The 23,582-nt window shown below is 38.4% G+C and overlaps 2 protein-coding genes across 2 annotated transcripts in view; both read left to right on the top strand.

Annotated features, from left to right (window-relative positions):
• The window catches only part of LOC117394029 (high affinity choline transporter 1-like), a 95,623-nt gene that overhangs the window by 50,684 nt on the left and 21,357 nt on the right, over positions 1-23,582 (top strand). The window lies entirely within an intron of this gene.
• The window catches only part of maml3 (mastermind-like transcriptional coactivator 3), a 124,641-nt gene continuing 117,987 nt past the window's right edge, over positions 16,929-23,582 (top strand). The window contains exon 1 of the mRNA XM_033976079.2: positions 16,929-18,083. Within this exon, the coding sequence (XP_033831970.1) occupies positions 17,718-18,083 (366 nt within the window). The 5' untranslated portion in view covers positions 16,929-17,717. The remainder of the gene's footprint in view (positions 18,084-23,582) is intronic.

Genomic DNA, 23,582 nt, shown 5'->3' with positions numbered 1-23,582 from the left:
TTTGTTAATGTTTATAAAGTAGGCTACTAAAAATGTGTTACTCTGTATAACAGTTTAACAACAGACTCTATGGGTAAAGTGGTGAATGTCCAAAGAAACGTGAATTCTTGACTGTATTTGTTTGAAATATATTCAACCGGTCAGCCCAAACAATATGACCAGCTGAATGTCAAGTTGTGTGTGGAAGCACACTTAAGCAGACAATACATACTGACCAAACAGGTAGGTGCACTGAGATTTGTTGATTACTTAGCAATTCAGCAGCTGCACATTTGACAAAGGAATTCACAGTGTTTTAAAGTGATTGGTGGATTTCTGCTTCAGACTTATTGGAAACAAGCTGTGCTTGGTAAGAACCTGTGCCAAATACCCCTAGTCACATTATTGCTAATAATACTACTATCACTATTCAAGTATGCAATATTAGAGAAAACAATGGAGGGTGTATTTATGTGCCTGTTTTGTCTCTCCTCTGCCCGGTGATAGACCACAAACCACATGCCCACTTTGGCAACAGGCCTCTGCCAGTGTATACTCGCCACACACAGAAAGAGAGAGGGGGAGGCAGACAGAGAGAGTGAGAGACAGAGAGAGACAGACAGACAGAGAGAGAGAGAGAGAGAAAGACAGAGAGAGAGAGAGAGAAAGCGAGACAGAGAAAGAGAGACAGAGAAAGAAAGACAAGAGAGAAAGAGAGACAGAGAGAGAGAGAGAGTGAGAGAAAGAGAGAGACACACAGACAGAGAGAGAGAGAAAGCGAGACAGAGAGAGACAGAGAAAGAAAGACAGAGAGAAAGAGAGACAGAGAGAGAGAGTGAGAGACAGAGAGAAAGAGAGAGAGAGAGACAGACAGACAGACAGAGAGAGAGACAGAGAGAGAGTAAGAGAGAGAGAGTGAGAGACAGGGAGAAAGAGAGAGAGACAGACAGAGAAAGAAAGAGAGACAGAAAGAGAGAGAGAGAGAGAGAGAGAGAGAGAGAGAGAGAGAGAGAGAGAGAGAGAAAGAGAGACAGAGAGAGGAAGAGAGACAGAGAGACCATTAGGCATTTATATAAATGAATATCTAAATAGTAGGAAAATCTATGACTTTTCCGCTCCCACTTCAGCAATACCAGGCGCCACATAACCAGAATTTCTAGGTACTAGTTGCACTATGTAGGCCTAACTTTCTGGTGGTGGTCTACAATGGTTTCTTCGTGGAGAGGTTTGAATGTATTCACAATGTCGTTATACTATCTTACATTTATTCAATTAGAGTTTTTTTTGTGGCTTACAAAATGCCGTGAAAAACATGCATTCAACAGGTGCGCACTGGCTGCGGTGGTCGTGGCACAGAGGAGCGGAGCTACATGATGTGGACAGGGCCAGCCCCAGTCTGAGACGAAGCAACTGCATAGAAAATTATGATTTGAAAGTTTTTTTCTGTAAACTAAATAGCGCTCGAGTGTTTATACTAGTCTACATATCCGTCTTAAACGGTTAAGTGTGTTTTATTTCCAGTAACTAGTTTTTTGCTGTCTACATTTTTTTAAATCAGGCAGTGGTGTGGACAGCTACGTGTTTACACCGGTGTGAAGGACCCCTCCCCTCCAGGGGCCTCTGGCTGCACTGAGGCAGCAGAGGGACATTTGAATGGGTGTTTGACAAACTGAAAGACCAAAAGTTATTGAAGTTAAGTTTATCTAAACTACATGAAGAGCCCAGAGGAAGATCATTTTGAGGAAAGAGAGACGTTTTAGAGAAGACTCGAAATATGTCCCATTTTACACCATTGGACCTGCAGATAAAACAGTGACGATGGACGTGTATAATTGTGCAGACAGGACACACCTCAGAGCGGCAGAGGACAGCAGGTGAGTTTATTACACTAGCTGTTTTTGGTTGTGGCCTGCCCTTTCATCTCTAAACCATTCGATGATGTAACCTCTCTGTTACATCTGCTGGACGAAAGTACGACCTGTGAACGACTCCTGAGCGCCTTGTAAATGTTCATATAAGAATGCACCAATATCACTTTTTGCAAAACGAGTATGATACTGAGTAAAAAATACCGTTTCCAGACATTTTTAACTGGTGTTCGATTAAAGTGATACAACCAATTAATTTCATAGGATTTTTATAGTGTTGCCTACTTTTTCATCTTAGAATGCGCTAACTGCTAACGCGCCACTGTTAGCATAACAGTGAGTGTTGTGTTACTTTTAACACGACCACACTGTGACCAATATCGACATGCTATACCTCTTTTAAAAACTCCAAACCCACTCTATTCAGTTGCCAAATTGTTTGTCAATTATAATAAGTTACAATGCATGCGCAAGTAAGTAATTGCCAGTCCCACTTAGCAACGTTAGCATGCTACTATTGTAAACACAAGTACTGCGCTGGTGTCCTCTGTGAACTATAAAAACCTTTAGAGTCCAAAATATTTGTATATTTCATGTGACAGTCACATATGATTACAGCTGCGCTTAATGTGCAGAACAATGTGCATCTTTATCTTTGAGCTCAGCTCTGTGGAGAGATGACTGTGAGTCAAAAAAGAGGAAGCTACAGTGATATCGGCTCTTAGTATCGGCAGCCCATTGACGAGTACGGGTACTGGCACCCTATACTGGTATGTATTGCTGCATCCCTACTCATTAATATGCGCATTTCGGTGAAATGGCAGCATCCAAAGCCTGACAATAAACATAAAAATAATGTGATCTAAAATCCTCTCTTATTTAATGTTCAGTCAAATGATCTGATGATTATAAATCGGATGTTATGTCCAGGCTGTTTCTCTTATGCAACTCTTAGCTTGGATCACTACTTTGTACTTCTTTAGTGATATGATTTTGAAGTAAGTGTACCCTTGCTTAAGTACATCGTTCGGCTATGCTATTCAAACCTGCATGTATGACGTAAAGAATTGAAAAATGTAAGGAAATGTTGTAAATTTTTCTTTTTTTTTTTTTTTCTTTGGCAGACCCCCCTTCCTTACATGTTTTTATACTGTCATACTTGTGGTTATTGCTGTTGTGAGCCTCTAGAATTTGCAGTCTTTTTTATAAGTGGTTGTGATAATGTTTTACTGTTGTCAAATATGTGGCACTGAAGTGGAAAGGGCCCCGAGGCCAAATTCAGCTTAGGGCCCCCGAAAGGCTAGGGCCGGCCCTGGATGTGGAAGCCCATTACTGTGAGTGGGGTATCCTCTCCTACACATCAAACTTGTAAGCTGATCTGATGCCATCAACTGCTTGTCTCCATGGAGATAGATGCCTACATTTGATACACTGTGGAACATTCTAGGGAAAGCAACATGCAGGTTGCATAGGTAACATGAACCTCTGGTAAAAAACATAACATAGATTTCTGTACTTCACTGGTATAATTCTATAAGCTATAGGTTTTTCCAATCACAGCTTTCATTAGTCAATTAGTCAAAACATTTCCAAATAGCCTATGTAGGCTATAAAACTACACTTCATTTGCAGCTGCCGCTTATAACATGGAAAGAGGAACAAGCGTCCAAATATAACATATTCTCTACGTCACCTGATCGTTTTACAACTGAACGTGAGTGTGTGTCTGCGGTCGAGCCCTCTGGACACTTCAGCTGTGAATTGCACTAAATATTCACCAGCCCCTGTACGGTTGTTCGCTCCTGATCCCAAGGTTTAATCCAGTCCAGGTTTTGCAGAGAGCCATGAAAGCTCCAGTGTAGTTTACATCTCCACAAAACATGCCCCTCTGCGCTCTCCTCTGCTCCGGAGTCGGCTCTTCCTGCCTCCGCCAGAGCACACACGCGCGGTCGGTGTCTGAGCTCCGAGCGAGGGAAGCCAGGACACGCTTCTGAAGGAAAAGGGAATCACAGGGATCAGATGAAGGCTATCTAACTATCTTATTTAGTAATACATTAGTTTTTATGTCACCAGAACTGTGCGTAAACAACTGTGCCATAACGTGAGGAGGTAATTGGGGAGGATACATTTCACAAACATATTTAAGCATGGTGCTTATATGGCCATAACAATGAAAAGATAATCATAGCCTGTTAATAGCCTGTTATTACGTTGTAGTCGTTTTGTCCTAACAAATGCAAATACAAGCCTACAGTTGATCAAATGGCCAAAACAATTATGCACAGTTATGCAATTATGCTTATTTGGACAACTCGGAATTCTTTTATCAATAGGCTATATTTTAACATGTAGACTGCTACCACATTCCAGGGCAATCTATTGAGGGCCTCTCTCATCATTTATTATAGCCCATTTGCAAAGGTAGACTGCCATATCTCACTTGTTAAATATCTGTCTCACAAAATTCAGCACGAGAACAAACTCACTGTGGACACAATCAACATGAGACTAATTCGTGTGTAATACATCAACCGACCACTAGATGAGGCCAGAGGAAGATAATGTGTTGGTTTCCATCTCAACTCCTGTAGCTTTTTTATGAAATATATTTGTTTTCCTTCATTTTTCCTTCTGTTTTCCTTTTCGTAGGAACATAATACTGTTGACCTGGCTTGCGTCATTATGACAGAGCAAAGGCTGTGGTCAATAACAGCAATTAAAGGATGTTGAGCTAGGTCCACCTGTGTAATATATAAAGAAAGACCTGTGTGTGGGCAGGTATTTATCACATTGTGGGAACTAAAATCTGTACAGTGATATCTCGGGGACCTGCCTTACTTATGAGGATGAAAGTCAGGTCCCCATGGTGTAAATACTTCTCTATTATTATTTGATCATAAACACATTTTAAAGTTCAAATTAGGGCCGCAATGATTAATCGGCTAATTGTGACCACAAAATAATCATAGTTGTATTTTTATAACGGTAATCATTATCTGGACTATACAGACTCCACAACATATGAAAAGATGCTTTTTTTTTTTTTTTTTAACAAAGACAGCAGTATTATTACATCAAAATGTCTGAAAAGAATAAACAATTTCTGATTGACATCCATAATATGCTTTATTCATAAATGTTCTTGATTCTAGAAACCTTCAGTCACCATATTTCAACCTTTACTTGATCAAAAAAGTGAAAACTCTCAACTCTCACTCTCTGAATGAATGAAATTATCAAAAAATTTATCACCTACTAATCAACTATATATAATCATTACTTTCTGCTCTAGTTCAAACATGGATTAAATAAGGTTAAGTTTAGGGTTTAAGTTAAGGATAGGCAAGTATAGTGACTATGGTTAAGGTTAGGCTCAGTCTCCAGGAAATTAATGTAAGTCAATGTAATGTCCCCAAAAAGCATGGAAACGCAACATGTGTGTTTGTTGTGTTGTGTGGTGGAGTAGTGTGGACACACTTGGTCTAAGTGCAGTCACACCGCCATAAACGCTCCCATGAAGTCATAAACACTTATTAAAGACTATTTTTAGACACCAAGCTGTTATTGTTATGTGTCACTGTTTGTTTACATTGGATGTCGGAGGAATAGATAGCATAAAAATGTAATTATTAAGGGTAGTGAGAAAAATGAACCAGAAAACTAGTGAGATGTATTGATATTGGTTAAATTGTATGTAATAGTGTGTTAGTTTAAATACTTATTTAAAGGCCCAATATTTTGTTCCCTCATTTCAAACATACCTGGATGTTTTGTTTCATTCACACGTGTTTAACACACAAACCCTGCATATTTAGGCTGAGTTCTTCTCTCAAACAGAACACACCTTGTGATGTCATGAGGTAACACAGAAAATACAACACTGTGTTTTTAGACTCCACACATCTTCGCTAGAAACATTTGGATGATTTCAGCCCTGGAATTGCCAATCTCTACAGCTCTAAAGGTAAAAAGGTAGGAGTATTAACTAACTACAACTACATGATATCACAAGGTGTAACCAAGCATTTTGAGCTTTGTAAATCCAGACGGAATAATTAAACAAGTATACTCAAACATATGTGAATCAAACAAAACACAACTCCAGTTATGTTTTTGATGAGGTAACAGCATTATGCCATGACTTTAAGCTCTAAAGACTCCACTTTGTGTAAGACAGGACCTTTAAAAGTAAGTAGAAGTAGGTCTAAAGTAACTAGCATAAATAAAAGTAAACATGTAACATACCAATACATACATATCTTATTCTTTAATTATGAATTATCCACCACTAGCATCTTTACTGAAATTTGCACTTTTATCATGGATATATATATAAAAATATATTGGTGTTTTCTCAAGGAAGTGTGAACCTAATTTTGCATGTGAATTATGAACAGTTTGTGCAGCTATAAATAGTTCAATGGGTCAATACAAAATTAATAGTAGCCAATTTTACATACCCTGATTCATTTATAGATTTAGGAAAGCATGAATTTCAAAAACAAAACCAACTTCAAAGAACTATTTTGTTAGTTTTTTGGATGACTGAAGATTTGTAAATGAGTTTGACTGTATACTCTTCCGACATGATTACAGTTTTTCTCGGAGCATGTTTGTTTTCCATGTTTGGGATGCCCCAGACCTTGTTGTTGAAGGCAGCTGTGTAATCGCCACAGTTTCCATGAGCCCATTCCTGTACCAATCTCATATGCAAATAAAGCAAGTCTGTGTTTATATTTGTGTCAATGGGGGATGGGCATATCTGCTGTTAGTATGCCCTATGGCTACTGTACTTCTGGACATACAATTTATTGTCTTAAGATACTGTACTGTCTTAAAAAACATAACTAGTTCATTTCAAACCATTTGTAGTGGTCCAAAGTTATTCCTCACTTACCTTATGCATTCTCAGCATCCCAATTGTTCACCACAATAACTTTATAAGCATTTTTCACAACTTTCAGAGGCCAGAACGGTGATGGTAAAGCTAACAACATGTAGCATGCTAACGTGCACTTCTCTACCTGACAATAAAAAGCTTTCTAATTAGATGCAGACAGCACAAAGCTCACTTATTTTGACCTTAAGAGCTGCTTATACAATATATCTGTACAAGACAAATTAGTTATACATGGGAAACACATTGGAAAAAAATTGGGCACTAGGTCTGTAAGTCTTCTATTAGTGTCAGTGTTATTTCCACATTTTGAAAGGAAATAAGTTGTGGTTAATGAGAAAGGGCATATGCATCTAATTAATACCTCATTTGCATAATTACCCAGCATCCTTTGTGATCATGACATGTGTTTGTGCATGCAAGTGTGTGTTGATGATGATTTTTCACTGTCTTTTTTACAGTCATTAACAGTCCACCCCCTCAATCTCCCAGTGTACCTTCAGCTCTTCTTCTTTTATATTCTTCTCCTGTTAATATGCCGGTAATAAACCACAAATTAAACTTATTAAGTTAAATAAGCCTTTGAATTCAAAATAAACATGCTAAGGTATTATTTGATTATTTATTTTGCTATCTATTGCTCCATTTGGCATTGACACCTTGGTGAGGAAGAGGAAGAGAGTGATCGGCTGAGGAGGCTTTTAGTTCTGCTGCTGTGGAGGAGATAAGACAGAATATAGTTAAAAGTGGATGGCTTGAGAGATGATTGAGGTGCAAAAATCTACATAAATGATTAAATGTATATAATGCATTTAGGTGAGAACGCACGGATTTGCCTGTGACCCCTGTTGCCCTGTTTTATTTTGAAAAAAATCACTGATATCTATGGCAGGTTTCCCAGGTTTCTAACAGGCAGGGTACTAAACAAAGAGACCATATCACCCTAGTTTTAGCTCAACTCCATCAGCTGCCAGTGAAATTTAGAATAGATTTAAAATTTTACTATTTGTTTTCAAAGCTTATCATGATGCTGCCCCAGGTCACTTGTCTGATCCCCTGGTTGCTTACTCAGTCTCTCGGGCCCTCAGATCAACCTCACAGCACTTACTGAGCATTCCTCCATCATCGTCTCTAAACCAAAGGTGATAGGGTCTTTATGTAAAAAAATGCCACATCTATTGATCATTTAAAAACATTATTAAAGACTCACATGTCTGGCTTTTAACTAGTGCTACTGTGAAGAACCTTGGTACAACTTTGTTGTCTTTAATTCTTTAATTGTGCTATATAACTAAAGTGGCTATATATATATATATATATATATATATATATATATACACACACACACACACACACACACACCCCCACACACACACACACACACACACACACACACACACACACATGAGATTGTGATGCCTCATGTTTCCCCCAATTTGGAGGCCACTGACCCAAGTGCTCTGATGACCACGGACACCACTGACACTTCCAGGCCTTCTCCAGCTTTTCTTTGAGGCCCTGGTATTTCTCTAGTTTCTCATGTTTCTTTTTCCCAATCGCTTGATACTGCAATGTTGTCCATGCCTTTTTACAGTTTGACTCTATTAAATTGCAAATATATTGTATAACAAAACATTCTGATACAGCAATTTACTCATTTTGGAATGAAGTTTCTTCCCAAGTGAATGTGAACAACTTAAACTTCTTGAAAGTGTACTGTAGCAATAAAGAAATTACTCTTTGCTTTTTGAAAATACTAAACACAATAATTATACAAAATACAATGAGACCAACTCTGTATGAACCTAGTTCAGTGCTTACTCTGTCCAGGTTCTGACAGGACATCCCAACACAGGAAACAAACACTACTGTAATGTCTGCATGAAACAATTAATTATATGTAAGACCTAAGATGGCTGTGTTGGTTTTGTAATATCCGTCTTGTTTATTCACAAGATCCACTCCCACGTCAAACAAGGGAAGCTTTCAGAGTAGTATCCCAGATTTATGAGAGAAACATTTTTCTAAATCTTCCACTACATTTCCCAAGAGGCCATGTGCAACGTGAAGAGACATCAGAGAGAAAATGAGAACGGCAGTCATCATAACGACATATAAAAGACAAGGCTGGTCCACAACAGCAGAGTGAAGTGGAGGAAAATCTGAAAAATCTATTGCTATATTATAAACAGTTCTAACCTAACCTATGGAAATATGGACTTTGATGCAAGATCCTACATATTTCAATAATCATATTAGTATATTTAAAAAAAGCAATTCATGTAAAACATAAGCCAATTCATTTCTACAAATACTGGTGTTCAGCATTCTTGATTTAATTTCTTCGCTATCTGCATAGAGAGAAAAACATATCAACAAACTTTTCACTCTATCATAACAATTTGCAGACTAACAGATAGTTTCAAGTAGATGTTTCATGGATTCAAAGACATGGCAATTGAAAATAGAGCACCTCGCGTTTTCTGTCTACTGTAAAGTGATTCTGTTTGAGACTATAAAGTGTTCAAAATATCAGAGCATTGCCCTTCTAGTTTAGATGCAACTCAAAACTCTGTTATTATTTTTTTGTGAAATCTGGTGCAACAGTTCAGATAAATGATTTTAATTCACAGAAGGCTGAAAAGACATCCCTTGGTCTGTTCTTGATGCTGTATTTTATTGACTGTTGCTGTGGTGATGTTTTGTGGTTACAATATGACTGTGGATCTATTAAAATAACATATATGACAGAGTAGCCCAGAGTCGCACTGACACCACACATGAGGAGTGTAGAGGATTAAAATTGCAAATTGTGTCCTAAATCAGGCAAATTCTCCTGTAGTGTGTGGCGGACTTTAATGATTTTTTTTTTTTTTACTTTAATGACTTTTTTTTCCTGGATTGAGAGCTGAAACTAGTACACTACAAATTTTTGCTATAAATCTTCATGATCTTATTAGGTCTATAATATGGAGATGGCAGGATTCAAGAGTTCACATGTATGGGACACTCAATACACATAGGCTCTTCATATTCCAACAGTGAACAACAAGGAATCATAGTTGCCCTACAGGGATGTGCTGTTGATTATAAGTGTTTGTATCATAAGGGAAATTGTTAATTTGTTGTGTAGTTTGTGTTGCTTCCAATGTACTTCCTGTTCCATCATCGCACCATGACGCAAGCCTCTTTCCCTCCCCCTTCCTCGCTCTATCTCTCCCTTTCTCTGTCTCTCACTCCCTCTCTCCCTCTCTCTATTCCATCATTCATCCGTGCTTTCGGTCCTGCCCTCTGCTCTCCCTCAGCCTCATCAATACATCAGCCCCATGTTTCTGTCTTTATCCCACTGTCGGAGGCACCACACAAAACATGAAATATTCAGAGGGTCTTGTGCAACATTTGGGCAACCCCACCATCCACTCCACAGAGAGGCCCAAATGATCAGATCCTGCAGTGCACGTTAGGGTCATCTCAGGGAAGGCTGTTTCTTCAAGACGCAGTCACAGTGTCTGCCAACTGCTTGTCTCCATGGAGATGTTTGCTCAGAATGTTTCACTGTATGGCATTAAATGTATAAATTAAATGTATAAACACTTGTTTGTAACTGAATGAGCGCAAGACAGTAGCACATTTCAGGCTAAGCAATATCATCACCATAGAGACAAGCAGGTGACTGACTCCCACAAGAAAAGTTATGTAGTACACCTTTAAATCTAAAGTCTTACTTACTGTTATAAATGTATTATCAATAGCCATCAAGTGTTACTCCATCAATCTAAAGCATGCACAATAACATAATCTTCCACTTAATTCTGCCTAGGCATTGCACTATGGTTGTCTTAGAAACATCAAAGGATGGGTCAAATGCATAAACTGTATAAAGAAGTGGACTAAGTGAGTGTGACGTTACCCATAGCGTTCGGCTCCAGTCAAATGAAGCTCATCGAGGCTAACAGTTATATGGGTGAATTTGGAGCCAAGTTCTCTATTTGGAGCTTCGACCACGAGTAACATGGCAACCAAAGAGCCAATCCGGAGCCAGGCGGTTGAAGGTAATGTTCAGTATTTGTGCTTTGATTTGACAGGTCACATGTTTAAAGCTTCACTTACACTGGCTCATTGGTTGTTGGCTATTGTTTTTCAAAAGTTACAGCCAATTAAGATTTTAACCACTGTTTGATTTTGCTGTGTCTTATGTGTCCAGTCTAATTCTGGGTATGAGCTGTAACTAAAAACAACTTATATTATATTAGAATAAGTTGAGGTTAGGAGGACTATGCATCAAATTCAACACAAAAGGATCATGATAATAATATGCGCTCCTATATAAAATCAATCGAACAGAAATGGGTTAAAACATGTCTTAGTTGAGGTCTTGTGAAATGACCCACAAAAGTGCAGAGCAATCACTTCTGAAAGTTACATTTTTTTTTCAGTTTCAGTTTTAATCAGCTCTTTTTGCTGATTCTTTCTCATGAAACAATATACTCAATATTCACATTTTGTATATCTTCAAAACAACATTTATGACATCGATTTTTTTTGTTGATTTTGATATTCTATGGACAAAATGAAACTCCAGCATTTGGTTATTAGCATATGGCACAAGAACAACATTACATCAGGTTGAATGATAACTCTTAAGTTCAACTGAGCGGTTTGTGTAATATGTTTATGTCTCTGGTTAAAAACACAGAGGAAGTCGTGTGGTGAGTTTAGAGGAAGCTTAGGAAACGTGTGGTGTCGGTGTAGAGGAGGCGGACGTCCAAATTAGGTTTTTCACTCTGCCGTTTGGTTTAAATCTGTAGCCCATTTCACCTCCTGCATAACAGAAATAACAATTGGTATTTGCTCTATCGACTTTTACATCTTTGCAGTAAATTCTCAAGTCGAGTTGTTTTATGTAAATTCTTGTCCTTCCACAGGTGAAATTGTGAGCAACTGAACCCAACTGACAGCCACCTCAGCCTTCTTTGAGACAACAATGGATACATTTTTTAATTTGGAGCTGTTACCTTATAGATTTTGACCAATTTAAATATAGGAAAATATATGATCAATAAACATCCAAAAGTAGTGTTAAGATCTTCATTAACAAAATATGTATTTACACAAATATTCTTAACCAAGTAGCTGGCTCAAGCAGTTGATAGAATGGAAATAATAATTAAATGTACAAGTACTTCATAGTTTGAAGGTTAATTTATGTCTCCATGTGGAAATGTATCTTCAAATATCAGATTTGGAAGAAGGATCCTGGGAGTACCTAACTGGAGGAGTAGCCACACAAGCCTTTTAAAACTATATCAATATTAACATGAGCTTTGTTTTTCTTTCAGCTGTGCACATACAACTTCATGAATGAATGCAATACTTGACAAGGTCTGTCACTATAAATACTATATTGATTTATCGTTCAATATGTTGCAGATGGAACTATATATATATATATATATATATATATATATATATATATATATATATATATATATATATATATATATATTTATTTATTTATTTATTTTGGGGGGGGGTGTCTATATTTACTTCAGCAATATATCACACTTAAAAATGTGTTATTGTGAAAGGTTTATACTTGACCCAGATAAAACAAACTGCTTTATTGTACTAAAAACCTGCTTTTGGACTCACCAATAACAATTGTGCACAGTTGATTCAATAAACCAGACCTTTGATTCAAGACAACTTCTCTGTTGATTTTTATATCTTTAAGACTTTTTGACCATTAGAAATTCCACAACAATTCTTTGACGTAGTTAAAATACTTCCTCAACTACAAATAAAAACAAATCAAATTGTATGTAAGCTACAGGTGGATGTGAAGACCAAAAATAATTAAGCATGCTCTGGTCTGGCAGTTTAGGGATAATGATTCAGTGCTGTTTTGCACATGGCTTTTATATACTTCCTCCTCCTGATGGTAAATAATAAAACATCACATATTTATATAGCACTTTTCCACCTTCAAGGCAACCAAAGTACTTTACCTCAAGGAACCACTCACCCATTCACAAACACATTCATACACCAGTGTACACAGACACTGGGGGAAGGTGGGTTAAGTGTTTTGCCCAAAGACACAACGACAGCATTCATCCATAGGAGCTGGAATCACATCACCAACCTGTTCGAACCCCCAACTTTTGGATCAGTGGACAAAAATACTCTACAAACTGAGCTACTGTTGCCCACACAAACTCCATCAAGCTCTGAGTGATTGACAAGCTGATTTAACAGTGATGGACTAGGATGAAGAAATGCTTAAGGTATAAATTATGATCAGATAGGCTAAGTTAAAAAGAAAAAAAAAGAAAGTTATAATATGAAAACATGCCATATCTCCCACTCCTACTGTAAACCTATGTATGATGTGTTTGTATTTTTGTGTAGAGATTTTTACTCACCAGTTTGATTTTGAAGACACTGGACATTTAACTTCTGTCAGCATACAGAGGGCTGAACCGGATGGACTGTGACAGAATTGGAAAAGTGAGTAAGTGTGTGTGTGTTGTGTATGCAGGAGTGTGAAGTAAGTGCGTGTGTGTTTTGTGTGTTGTGTGTTGTGTATGCAGGAGTGTGAAGGTGCGTAAAACAACATTCCTATCATTCCTGAAGCACTGAGCCAGACTGGGTAGCAGCAAGTCACCAGCAACAACCACACAACATGCGTCTAATGGGACTTTTTATTATTTAAATGATACAAAGCTACACTTATGTCTTTATTGTTTTCTGAAGCTACAAGAAATCACTGCCAGAAATATTATCGTCATTAACACGTATGCAATCTCCAGTCTGTGATAGTGGTGGCGTAAGCAGTGATGTCAACTTCACGCCATGGTCATACAGACACTTGAAGAGCGAATGTGATGCAAAGTTACTCAAATTGTTTTTAAGGGGAAAGTTTTTAAGAAGTAAAGAGATCTTAAGAGATCTTATAAGGCTTCAAATGTAGTGGTTTTGATACAGATTTGTGCTGACTTTTATTCAATTGAATCAATCTTATTTTTTCCAGCTGTTTTGATTTCTATATTTTTGTTTGCTCAAATTATGAACATGTTAAAAATAAACCCCTCAGCCTTTTCAGCATGTCTCAAACAATAATTAAAAATACCTTTACTTTTCAGTCCTGTTAAAAATAGTGTAGCGTACTAGAAAATGCAGATACCTGCTCTCAAATGTAGTGAAGTCAAAGTAAGAAGTATCCAATTTTAAAAATGTACTTAAGTAAAGTACAGACATCTAAAATTTGTACTTAAGTACAAATTACTACTTTTACTTTGTTGCGTTCCAATGCTGTATATCTTGAAAGTTATTGTCCAAACCCTATTAGCGATATATAAATGTTTGAGTTAAAGTACATTTTATTGTTTATTTCTGTGCAGAACTAAATGTTTAAAATAGTCTATAATAATATTTAATGATCAAAGTGCCTTATAGAATATCCATCAACATTAAAACTTGCTCTGCTCACCTGTCATCTTGGGCTTCTGATATGTTATATCTGACAAAGTAAGTGAGTTATACCTTGACAGACTGACAGCTCCACTGGTAAATCCCTTAAGTCCCCATTCAGAGCTGTGCTAGCATCCACAAAACAGCAAACAAGAAAAGGAGTTATAGTAAACCAAACAGAGTGAGGGAGAGTGTCTAAAATGACAATGTACATGACAGGCGAGGCTATTCTTAAACACTCATCAACGTTCAGGCAAACTGATAAAAGTTACATCAGACAATACTGTAATAATAATGAGTGGACACAAAGAGAAACACACTCGAAAACCAATCAGACAGTATACATGCGTGACCAGAAGTGGCTGAGGTCAAAGCAGCTTTTTAAGTTTTTATTTGTTCTAGTCCAACATGCCAGAAGGTACATTGTAAAAGCAGCCACGTGAAAATATGACAATGAATGATATTGTCATGGATTTTAAAAGGCATTTTATAGAATTAATCATAAAGAATGCAATTAAAAAGATATAGACAGTTTTGCCCTATCAGAGATGACATCCATGTGTCAACCTGTCACGAGTAGTGGAAGACAGTACAGTGCCAGGGACCAGTCTCAAGTTCTTGAGCTAGCTTGGTCAGGACTTACCTGGAGAATCTACATATTTCTCATAAAATTCTCAGTCCATGATTTAAAAGACATGTGAAGGTGTAACTACCAATTAGTTTGCTAATCTGTCAGTATTAATAATTAAATTATATAATATTGTCACTTGAGGACATGAAGATACTGAGGAAAATGTTTTCTCATTGAAAATAAAATTTCTCACAATTTCAGTAACTGTTAGCTAAACTACTGTGTTAAAACAAACCCCAATAATTAGATCTGATTTCTGTGTGTGTTTACACGCTTACATACTTATTTTTCCTTGACAAAACCTACACAGAAGGGGTCAGAAAGAAATCAGATCACTCACATCAGATGTACCTCTTTACATGGTATTTCTTGTCTGTGTGCATGTATAAATGTAAATGTTTAAACCTATAGCCAATGTATCAGTGCCACTATGTGGAGAGGGGCCGTCATTCATTCACCATATTGACTGGAGTGACTGCTCACACATTTGGATGGCGGGAGGAAGTCTCAGAGAATCCACGGCCACAACTAAAGTTATTTGAGCTAATATTTTTCCCAGGACGAGTGAAGGTATCGTCAGAACCTAAAATATGAACAGAGCGGCACCACATCCTTGACAAAACACAGAAAAGGAAATCTTTGTGGCTTCAGGTCTGGTGAATGGAAAATGGCCAAATAGTCGTAATAATTTAAGCATGTTTCTGTTTTTGCAAGACTGTCAGATCAGATCAGTCAAGTGCTTTTGAATCAGTTAAAGTGTATCCACAATTTACATTATACCAAGCTCATATACTCACTTAAAAGTACATTCTTCTTACAGCTGAAATAAGCTTCTTTTAAATTTAATTGAGTCTATTTATTCTTAAATTATTCATTTTTTCTTCAGAGTATACAAAAGTTAAGAAATGAAAACTGCCAATGAAAAACTTAATAGCCTAATAATCGTATACGTTTCATGCCAAATATAAATACTCATTTGCATAAAATTGCATAATAACACAGGAACATTCAGTTAAAAACACCCACAGTCCCATTATATTGAAAATGTCAGCAGCAAATGTGAGTTTTAAGTAGCACAGATCTCATGTAAAAGTACATTTTGAAGAACTACTGTGCTGATTATTGAGTATATTGTTGGATTGGAGTGAAGTAGACATATTTTCTTGCGTTTCAACAAACCATTTATGTTAGTGTCTGATAGTCCACATGGTAACGTTAACTTATGAATAGGACTGATCTGTCATGCTGATAAACAGTCCAAAATGAGAAATATTATTTTGAGGCAGAGCTGTGTTGATAGGCCAGAGTCAATGGTACAGTTTTAAAGTTTTATTGTAGTGAGCAGGGGAAGTTACTCTGTCAGTGGGGTGTTATATCGGAACAGATCTGAACAGTAGATGATCCTGATAGGGCCGAATGTTGCTGTAATTTGAAATGGGACATATTACATGTAACAACTCATGAATAATTACAAAGTTTGTTTTTTTGTTCCTGTTTTGAAAACCAAAATGCTGATTGTCATGTCCTTAATTAGCCTATTATTATTATTATTATTATTATTATTATTATTATTATTATTATTATTATTATTATTTCATTATTTTCACTAATTTTCTTTTCCCACATGTTCTCATATTTTCACTGTGCTGTACAATCTCAGATTTCTGATCTATACATCTATACATACATATCTTGATATAAAAATTTTAACATGTAAATAATTAAACTGATACAAGTTTGTCTACATAGGTAATTTTAATTCATGTGAACTTCTTTTGTGACATATGCCTCCTGTAGCATGTTTGGTGATATTGGCTCCTACATACTCTCTATTTCAATGTAGGGCCTCTCACTTTCTCTTTAAGTCGTTTAGGGCCTATTTTAACCCTAAGTGCATATTTTAACAGTAATTGTAGAAGCGGATTCATTTAAATAATGACTTAATTTCCTTGAGTAAATTGCCTGATTCTAGCTGGGACGTGCCTGGCCGCTGGCATGGCTCCACTCCGGGTTTTGCAGGTATCCACAGCGGGCTCCTCACAGCCCCGAGCTGGTTTTTACTCCTGTCCTGTCCTGATATCACTCCGCTGGCATGGTGGAGGAGCGGACCTGATTATTGTGATGGTGGCAGGCGGCAGCGCTCACTACAGACTTCCGCCACTGCTTCCCTATCCGCGTTTAGCGCCTGTGTCTGGGTTTACACTGTTGCCTCTATCGGACTACCGAGGGCGCCTGTGTGCTACTCTCAACTACTCAACAACATCTTCCCCGGGATTTCTTTCAAACCAAAACCATATGAAATGCAAGTTCACTGGGAAACTCCGGAGCCCGTTCGGTTCATGCTGCAAAACTTTTTCTCAGAGGACCGCGCGGAGGAGCGGAGAGGGGACTGTTGCTGCGGCTGCCTCCGCTGCTCCTCAGCGGGACAGGGCGAGTGCCTCTGACCGCTGACTGCCTCTTTACGCTCACACTTTGCGTTATTGTTGTTTTGTGTCGGAGTTCGCGGCGTGGCAGCGGGTTATTGTCGGGTCGTCTCCGGAGCTCTACTGGGCTTACTGGCTCTGTGTTAAATGTGTTTTTGGGGCGGTTTATTTGAAAATAGAGACAGGACTGATCAGTGCTTCAACATATGACTGTAGCGCACACAGCCATTTAAACCCCCGGCTGCTGCTCGCTTCAGCGGCTTGTGCTTCCTTCACTGTCCGGTTAGCTGTAGACCTTTTCCTGCGGAGGAGCAGGAGGACACACGGGGACAGGGAGGACACTTGGAGGGGGAAGTGGAGAGGAGCTGTCCGCTGGAGGAAGAGTGGAGGCTGGAAGCGTGAAGGGGAGAAAAGTTCTTCCAAAATAGCCGCCACTGGGCGCAGAGATGGGGGACTTTGCCTCCCCCGCTGCCGGAGCAAACGGCAGTATCTGCATCAACAACAGCCTGAACAACAGCGTGGTGGCCCCGGGGCCGGTGGTGGGGATCCCTAAGCACAGCACCGTGGTGGAGCGGCTGAGGCAGCGGATAGAGGGATGCAGAAGGCACCACGTCACCTGCGAGACCCGGTATCAGCAAGCGCACGCCGAGCAGCTGGAGATAGAGCGGCGGGAGACGGTCAGTCTGTACCAGCGCAGTCTGGAGCAGCGAGCCAAGAAGTCTGCCCCGGGGAGCACCAAACAGCCCCAGAGCAAGCAGCTAGAGGCGGACTCCGCTGTCTCCACGGAGCAGAGGAATAACACGCTTATAGCGGTAGGAGCCTCTCACTTTGTGCACGCATGTAAACACAGTCCCCACGCGAGCTACACTCCCACTCTCCATGTGCCCCAAATGCTCACACAACTTCACTTTAGTGCTGCTTGTGCACATTGTGAAAACTTGCTGAAAACACTCTAAAGCTGTAAGAAAGGTGTATTTTTAAGCTCTCAAATGTCTAAACTCTTATGGATAGCACTAATTGAGTGTACCATGACCTGCTGATAGAGAAGCTCCACAAACTTGTTGAAGCTGTGTTCAGTGAGTGGTGTTCAACACAGGGTGCCGAGTAGTGCAGTGTTTACAAAAGGGCCACCTCCTGCGCCTTAGACACTAGTGATATGAGTTTTAGCAATCACATAGATAAGACTGACAGCTACTTTGACTAATGTGGGGAGCTGCTTCAGAGTTTATGTTGTAAGACTTTTCTAAGCGTGTCTTAGCGTATGTTTTGCAGGCAGGAAAAGTACACCTAAGGCATGCTAACTACTTCTCCTTTCTTGTCCATTGTATTTTGGTGCAAATTGTTCTGTAAGAAAAGAGCATTGCAACATTGCTTCCTTGCTCAGAGCAGCAGCAGGAGCCTGTTCAGTAACCTTTGTAACATGCCTGCAAAACCAACAGCCTCAGTCAGTGTTGCAAATAAGCTTTTCACAGTTACCTCCTCACCCAGAGTAACCCACTGTCACGTTGACGGACAAAAGTGTAGCCTAATCTTATATTTACTGTAAAGACTGGAGGCTGCAATTAACTAAAACTGTACAAAACTGTGCCGGATCATGCCACTGAAGAATGTGTAAAGTGAAGCTGCAGAAAATACCACTGTCAACACCAATTAGCTCATTTAAACTGACTGTAGGTTTTATGGGAATGCTACAGTGATTTCCTGTTGGTAGGGGGCACTGGTAACATATGTACGGACTCATATGGTGGCGCTGTTAGGATGTGCAGTGTTTTAGAGCCAGGTCTGGAGATGGAGCTTATCACAGGCAGATTACAAATATAATATTAAAGTTTAGAGTAATGGAGGAGATTATTATTATTCTGCATGATGAAATATGAATGGACAGCATGCATGTTCTTTGGTGTGTTGTGGTCGTGCTGCGGTGCCTCAGAGAAACATGTTGGGAATGTCAACATTGTTATCCCCTTTGTGGCCGCTGTGTGCCCCCTCCCTCCTCTTTTCAAATGCATAATGAGAATGTCTTTAATTTGAGCTGCCTGTTATTTAAGGTCTGCAGCAGCCTGATGCTCTGCTCTGAGAGCAGCAGTGATTTTAATAGAGCAGGACCTCCCAGCGGCTCTTGTGGACATTAAACTGAACCGCCCATTAGATGGACGGCACAAATGCTGCTGCGATGGAGGATTACTGCTTAAAGACACAGTGCTCTGCGCTCTGCTGCTGATGCTGAGGCTGTGTGCAAACACAGCTCTCCATACTGAAACGCTGAGTGTTCGCACCCTTTTAAGGCTGCACTGGAGTGTGTGGTATTATCGAGCTGCGGCTTGTAAAGGAGATGAAAGGAAGCGAGTGTGCCATCCTCCTCTGGCTCTGAGCAGAGCTGCAGCTAGATGGCTGTCTGTAGTCACTGCAGAGTGGCCTTCGAGGAACAAGCTCATGTAGACAAACAGCCACATCCATGAAGCTGGCTACATGAGCTACCTCCACCTGAAGACAGAAACACTGCTGTTAAATTAGACTTCTGTTTGTGGTCTACCATAAATTAGCATTTTTACTACTAAGTTATAAATAACCTACAGGCTGCTTGACATTCTGTTTATTCCTGAGCGTTTGTCAGGTGCAAAACCAGTCCACGGTCTAATGCCTGTGACACGCCCTGGTCAAGGCCTGGGACGACCTGTCATTATAGAAAGTGTGTGTTTACAGTCTTACTGTTACAATGAGGAAAGGCACACAGGAACCTGTGCAGTGATTCCCACCACTCCTCTCACCACAACAATCGCACAACAACAAAAGTGCCATACATTTAACAGAGGCCAGTGTTAACAAGCACCTGTCACTTTGTCCTTGTGTTTTCTTCAGCAGCTAATTTAATTTCATATGAGAGACACTTGTAATTCCCCCATAATAACAGAGTAAACAGTCTACTTTTACTGACAAAACCTGGAAAAGAACTTGTAACATGTGATTGAGAAGACTTTAACTAACATAAGTGTTTGTGTTTGCCAGATTGATTTCAGAGATTCTTGGACTAAGATCTCTCAAATACAAACGGTTACTTATAGCCAATTCAATAAGTTTATTTATATATTTATTTATTAGATTCGGACAGTGCATGTTAATGGACAAGCATGTTACTATATCAGACCGGGTTATAGCCAGGCTAATTTCCATCCGTTGTCCCAGAGTAGTAAGTAATATTTATTAGTCCTTCTATGGGGAAGTTGTTATGTAGGTCTAATGTAAGAATATTGTAGCTGATTAGACAAAAACATTTACCACTGAATGAGAAATTTCATTTTGACTCTAGGTTTAAAGGCACTGTACCTGATGTACTGTGTTAGAAATGTAACTAGTTCAGTTTTAACTGAATACAGTAGTCTAAAGTTATTCCCCACTTACCTTAAGCATTTTGAGCATCCTAATTATTCACCGTGGAGCGTTTATAAGAGTTTTTCACAACTTTTGCAGTCATGCTAAAGCTAACACCAGCTAGCATGCTAGCTGCACACTTCCTGATTATTAAACAATACAGAGCTTTATAATTGGCCTTGACAATGGTCTATGTTCTTGACACCTGTGGCACTTAATAGTTTAGTAGCCCAGCCATATAATTTTTCTCTACTTTTACAGTGTTGTATTTTATTATGTTTACTCCTTTGTATCTTAACTCTATTCAAAATATATTAAAATATTCTAGTTATATGGTTAGATTTTAAGTGAATTATATTAATAATTATTGATTATATTTTTGATTTGCTTGCAATTCTTGTACTTTGCATTGCAACATGGCAATTTTCTCATTGTGGGACAATGTGAAATGTGAATTTATATCACTCTTAAAACCTGCCCAGATTTGGAGTAGCACTGAAAATGTGATACACACAGTATCACACTAGACATTATACAGGTAGTTAATAATAATGACAGTGATTTTGAGTTATGTTTATGTCTGTTATTAGCCCTGTATTTAATATTACTCTTGAAAATGATTTTTAGTGAGCGGCGCGTCATTCTCCACTTTTTACAGCCCACATTGAACACGTCGGAGCTTGTTCATCTCCTGAGTTGGTGGAGGGAGAATTAGCAGCTTCTAGTAAGGCTGTAACCAAGAATCACAAATGTCCAAATTATTCACTCTTTTTAGATCTATAATGTTAGTAGTGGTAGTTGGAACATTATATGTTTATGATTGCATGATTCCATCAAAATAGAAAGTTAAAACCACCCACATTTTTCATGGAGATAGATTTATGCCATACTGTGGAAAAGTATTGCCAAAATAACAAAATTTCCTCTTCCAGGCCAAATAAATCAGGTTTGTGGTGATGCAAGCCCACTCACACCTAGGGACACATGTTTTTCAATGCATTAAAAACATGCATAATGAAAAAACATCATTTTATTTTAGTCAATTTTTTGGCAAAAATGTTACATACTATAGCTTTAAGTACATTTTTAACTCAGTCCTTCATTTACCCAGGTTTGAAAAGGTTATATTGGGTTCACCTCTTTCACTTCTGAACTCTGAATGCACAGCTGTACCAGGAGTAAACACAAAGGACATCATTAGGCATCATGTGAGATTATGTCATCAAATTTAATTTGAAGATAAAAGTCATGTAGCCTATTGCTGTAAACTACCAGTACACAAAATACTAATATATTCTTAATTAGTTGCTGCTTTTAAAGGTGCTCTATGCAACTTTGCTGGTGGAGGGTCTGCCAGCTTGTTTCCATGGATATGTCATTGCTATTGAATATTCCTAAGTATGGCATTAAATGTAACTATCCAACATTCCTTTCATAGCAATTTTTATTGCTCAAAATACATTGAAAAACATGCATTCATACATTGGGTCACCTCTCCACAGATCTGACTTATACTTATAGTGATTTGGCCAAATGGTACCACTTGCCTGACATGTCTTGGAGATAGTTTAATGCCAAACTGTATAACATTGTAGACAAGACAAGAAACATCTCCATGGAGTGTCTAGTGGCAGACCCTCTGCCAGAAACATTTTGTAGTGAATCTTTAACACATTTCAAGGTTTTTCCACATGAGATTTGAATATACTGAAATGCTCGTGTACAATAAGACCATAGTTGCTGTTACTGTAGTTCACATTCTCCGTTCATTTAAAGTCCTCCCACTGTCAGGGCTGAGACTGGGGGAAAAGGGAAAGAGGCGCTGTGGTGCCAAACTTTATCGGCTCACCATGAGACATTGTGTACTTTTGGCTTGTTATCTCAGAGCATAGACAAACAAGAAAATTTGAAATCACGAGTGGCTGTCACATTTGAGCTGTGTAACTAGACAGGTTTTTGAACACTGTCAAAATCAGGGCACACTTATAGACAACACTGTCTAGCCTTGAAATACGAATTGTTTTATGGTGAGGTGGCCTGTTATGAGTATAGATACTCCATCAACCAGCTCTATGAAACTATATAATAATTTAAAATACTTATCAAACTTTATTATTAATTATTAATTATCAAACATGAAAAATGTAAGAATTTTGTAAGAATTTTGTTTTTTATCAGTATGGATGGAGACAGGAGTGTTCATGAAATAAGTTACTTTTATTGTAGTAAAATGTAACGGAGTAGTGTCTTGTAATTTGTTATTCATTTGTCAAAAATAGACTGTTAATATATACATAAATTGCAATACATAAGGTCAATTTAAGTTTGATGTTCTTCTTAACACAACTCTCCTCATTTATTTGGGCGGGTTCAAGTCGTCCAAAAGAAGATGTTTCAATGAAATCACAATTAAAAACATCTGTGCTCCAGGAAATATGTGATTACCACGTGACTTGTTTTGGTTTGACAGATTTGTAATGTTATATTGTCACATTTGAGACTTGTTTGCTCTGGGGCCATGTTTTATGCACCTCTCCGGAGGAAGTTGTGGTTTTGCTTTCACAAACCTGACTAATTATTGTGTTGCACCCTGTCAGTCATTACAAGCCGTATTTATCAAATTCATTATCTTTATCTGCTTTAATAGCCATTCAAAACACCATCCAATATATACTGTTTAATGTTTAATTCAGAATTAAACCCCAGGAGGCCACAAGTTGGACTAACTTCTTTCCTGAGTCTGGACAAATGAAAAGGTTTTGTTGTTGCTTAAAAACTATATCAGGGTTGTCCAAACTAGGGTCAAATGTGACCCTCAGGCAAAATTTTTGTTCCTCAGGCTTTTTGATGAATTGGCCCACATTATGCTAGGAAATACTTTTTACTGCTATCTTTAAATAGTGTATCACTATCACTTAAATAATTAACCATTTTGTTATGAG

Source organism: Periophthalmus magnuspinnatus, chromosome 1 (genome assembly GCF_009829125.3).
Source record: "Periophthalmus magnuspinnatus isolate fPerMag1 chromosome 1, fPerMag1.2.pri, whole genome shotgun sequence".
In the NCBI taxonomy this organism is placed as follows: Eukaryota; Metazoa; Chordata; class Actinopteri; order Gobiiformes; family Gobiidae; genus Periophthalmus; species Periophthalmus magnuspinnatus.
The sequence above is the reverse complement of the archived record's forward strand: the minus strand, read 5'-3'. Positions and strand labels throughout refer to the sequence as shown.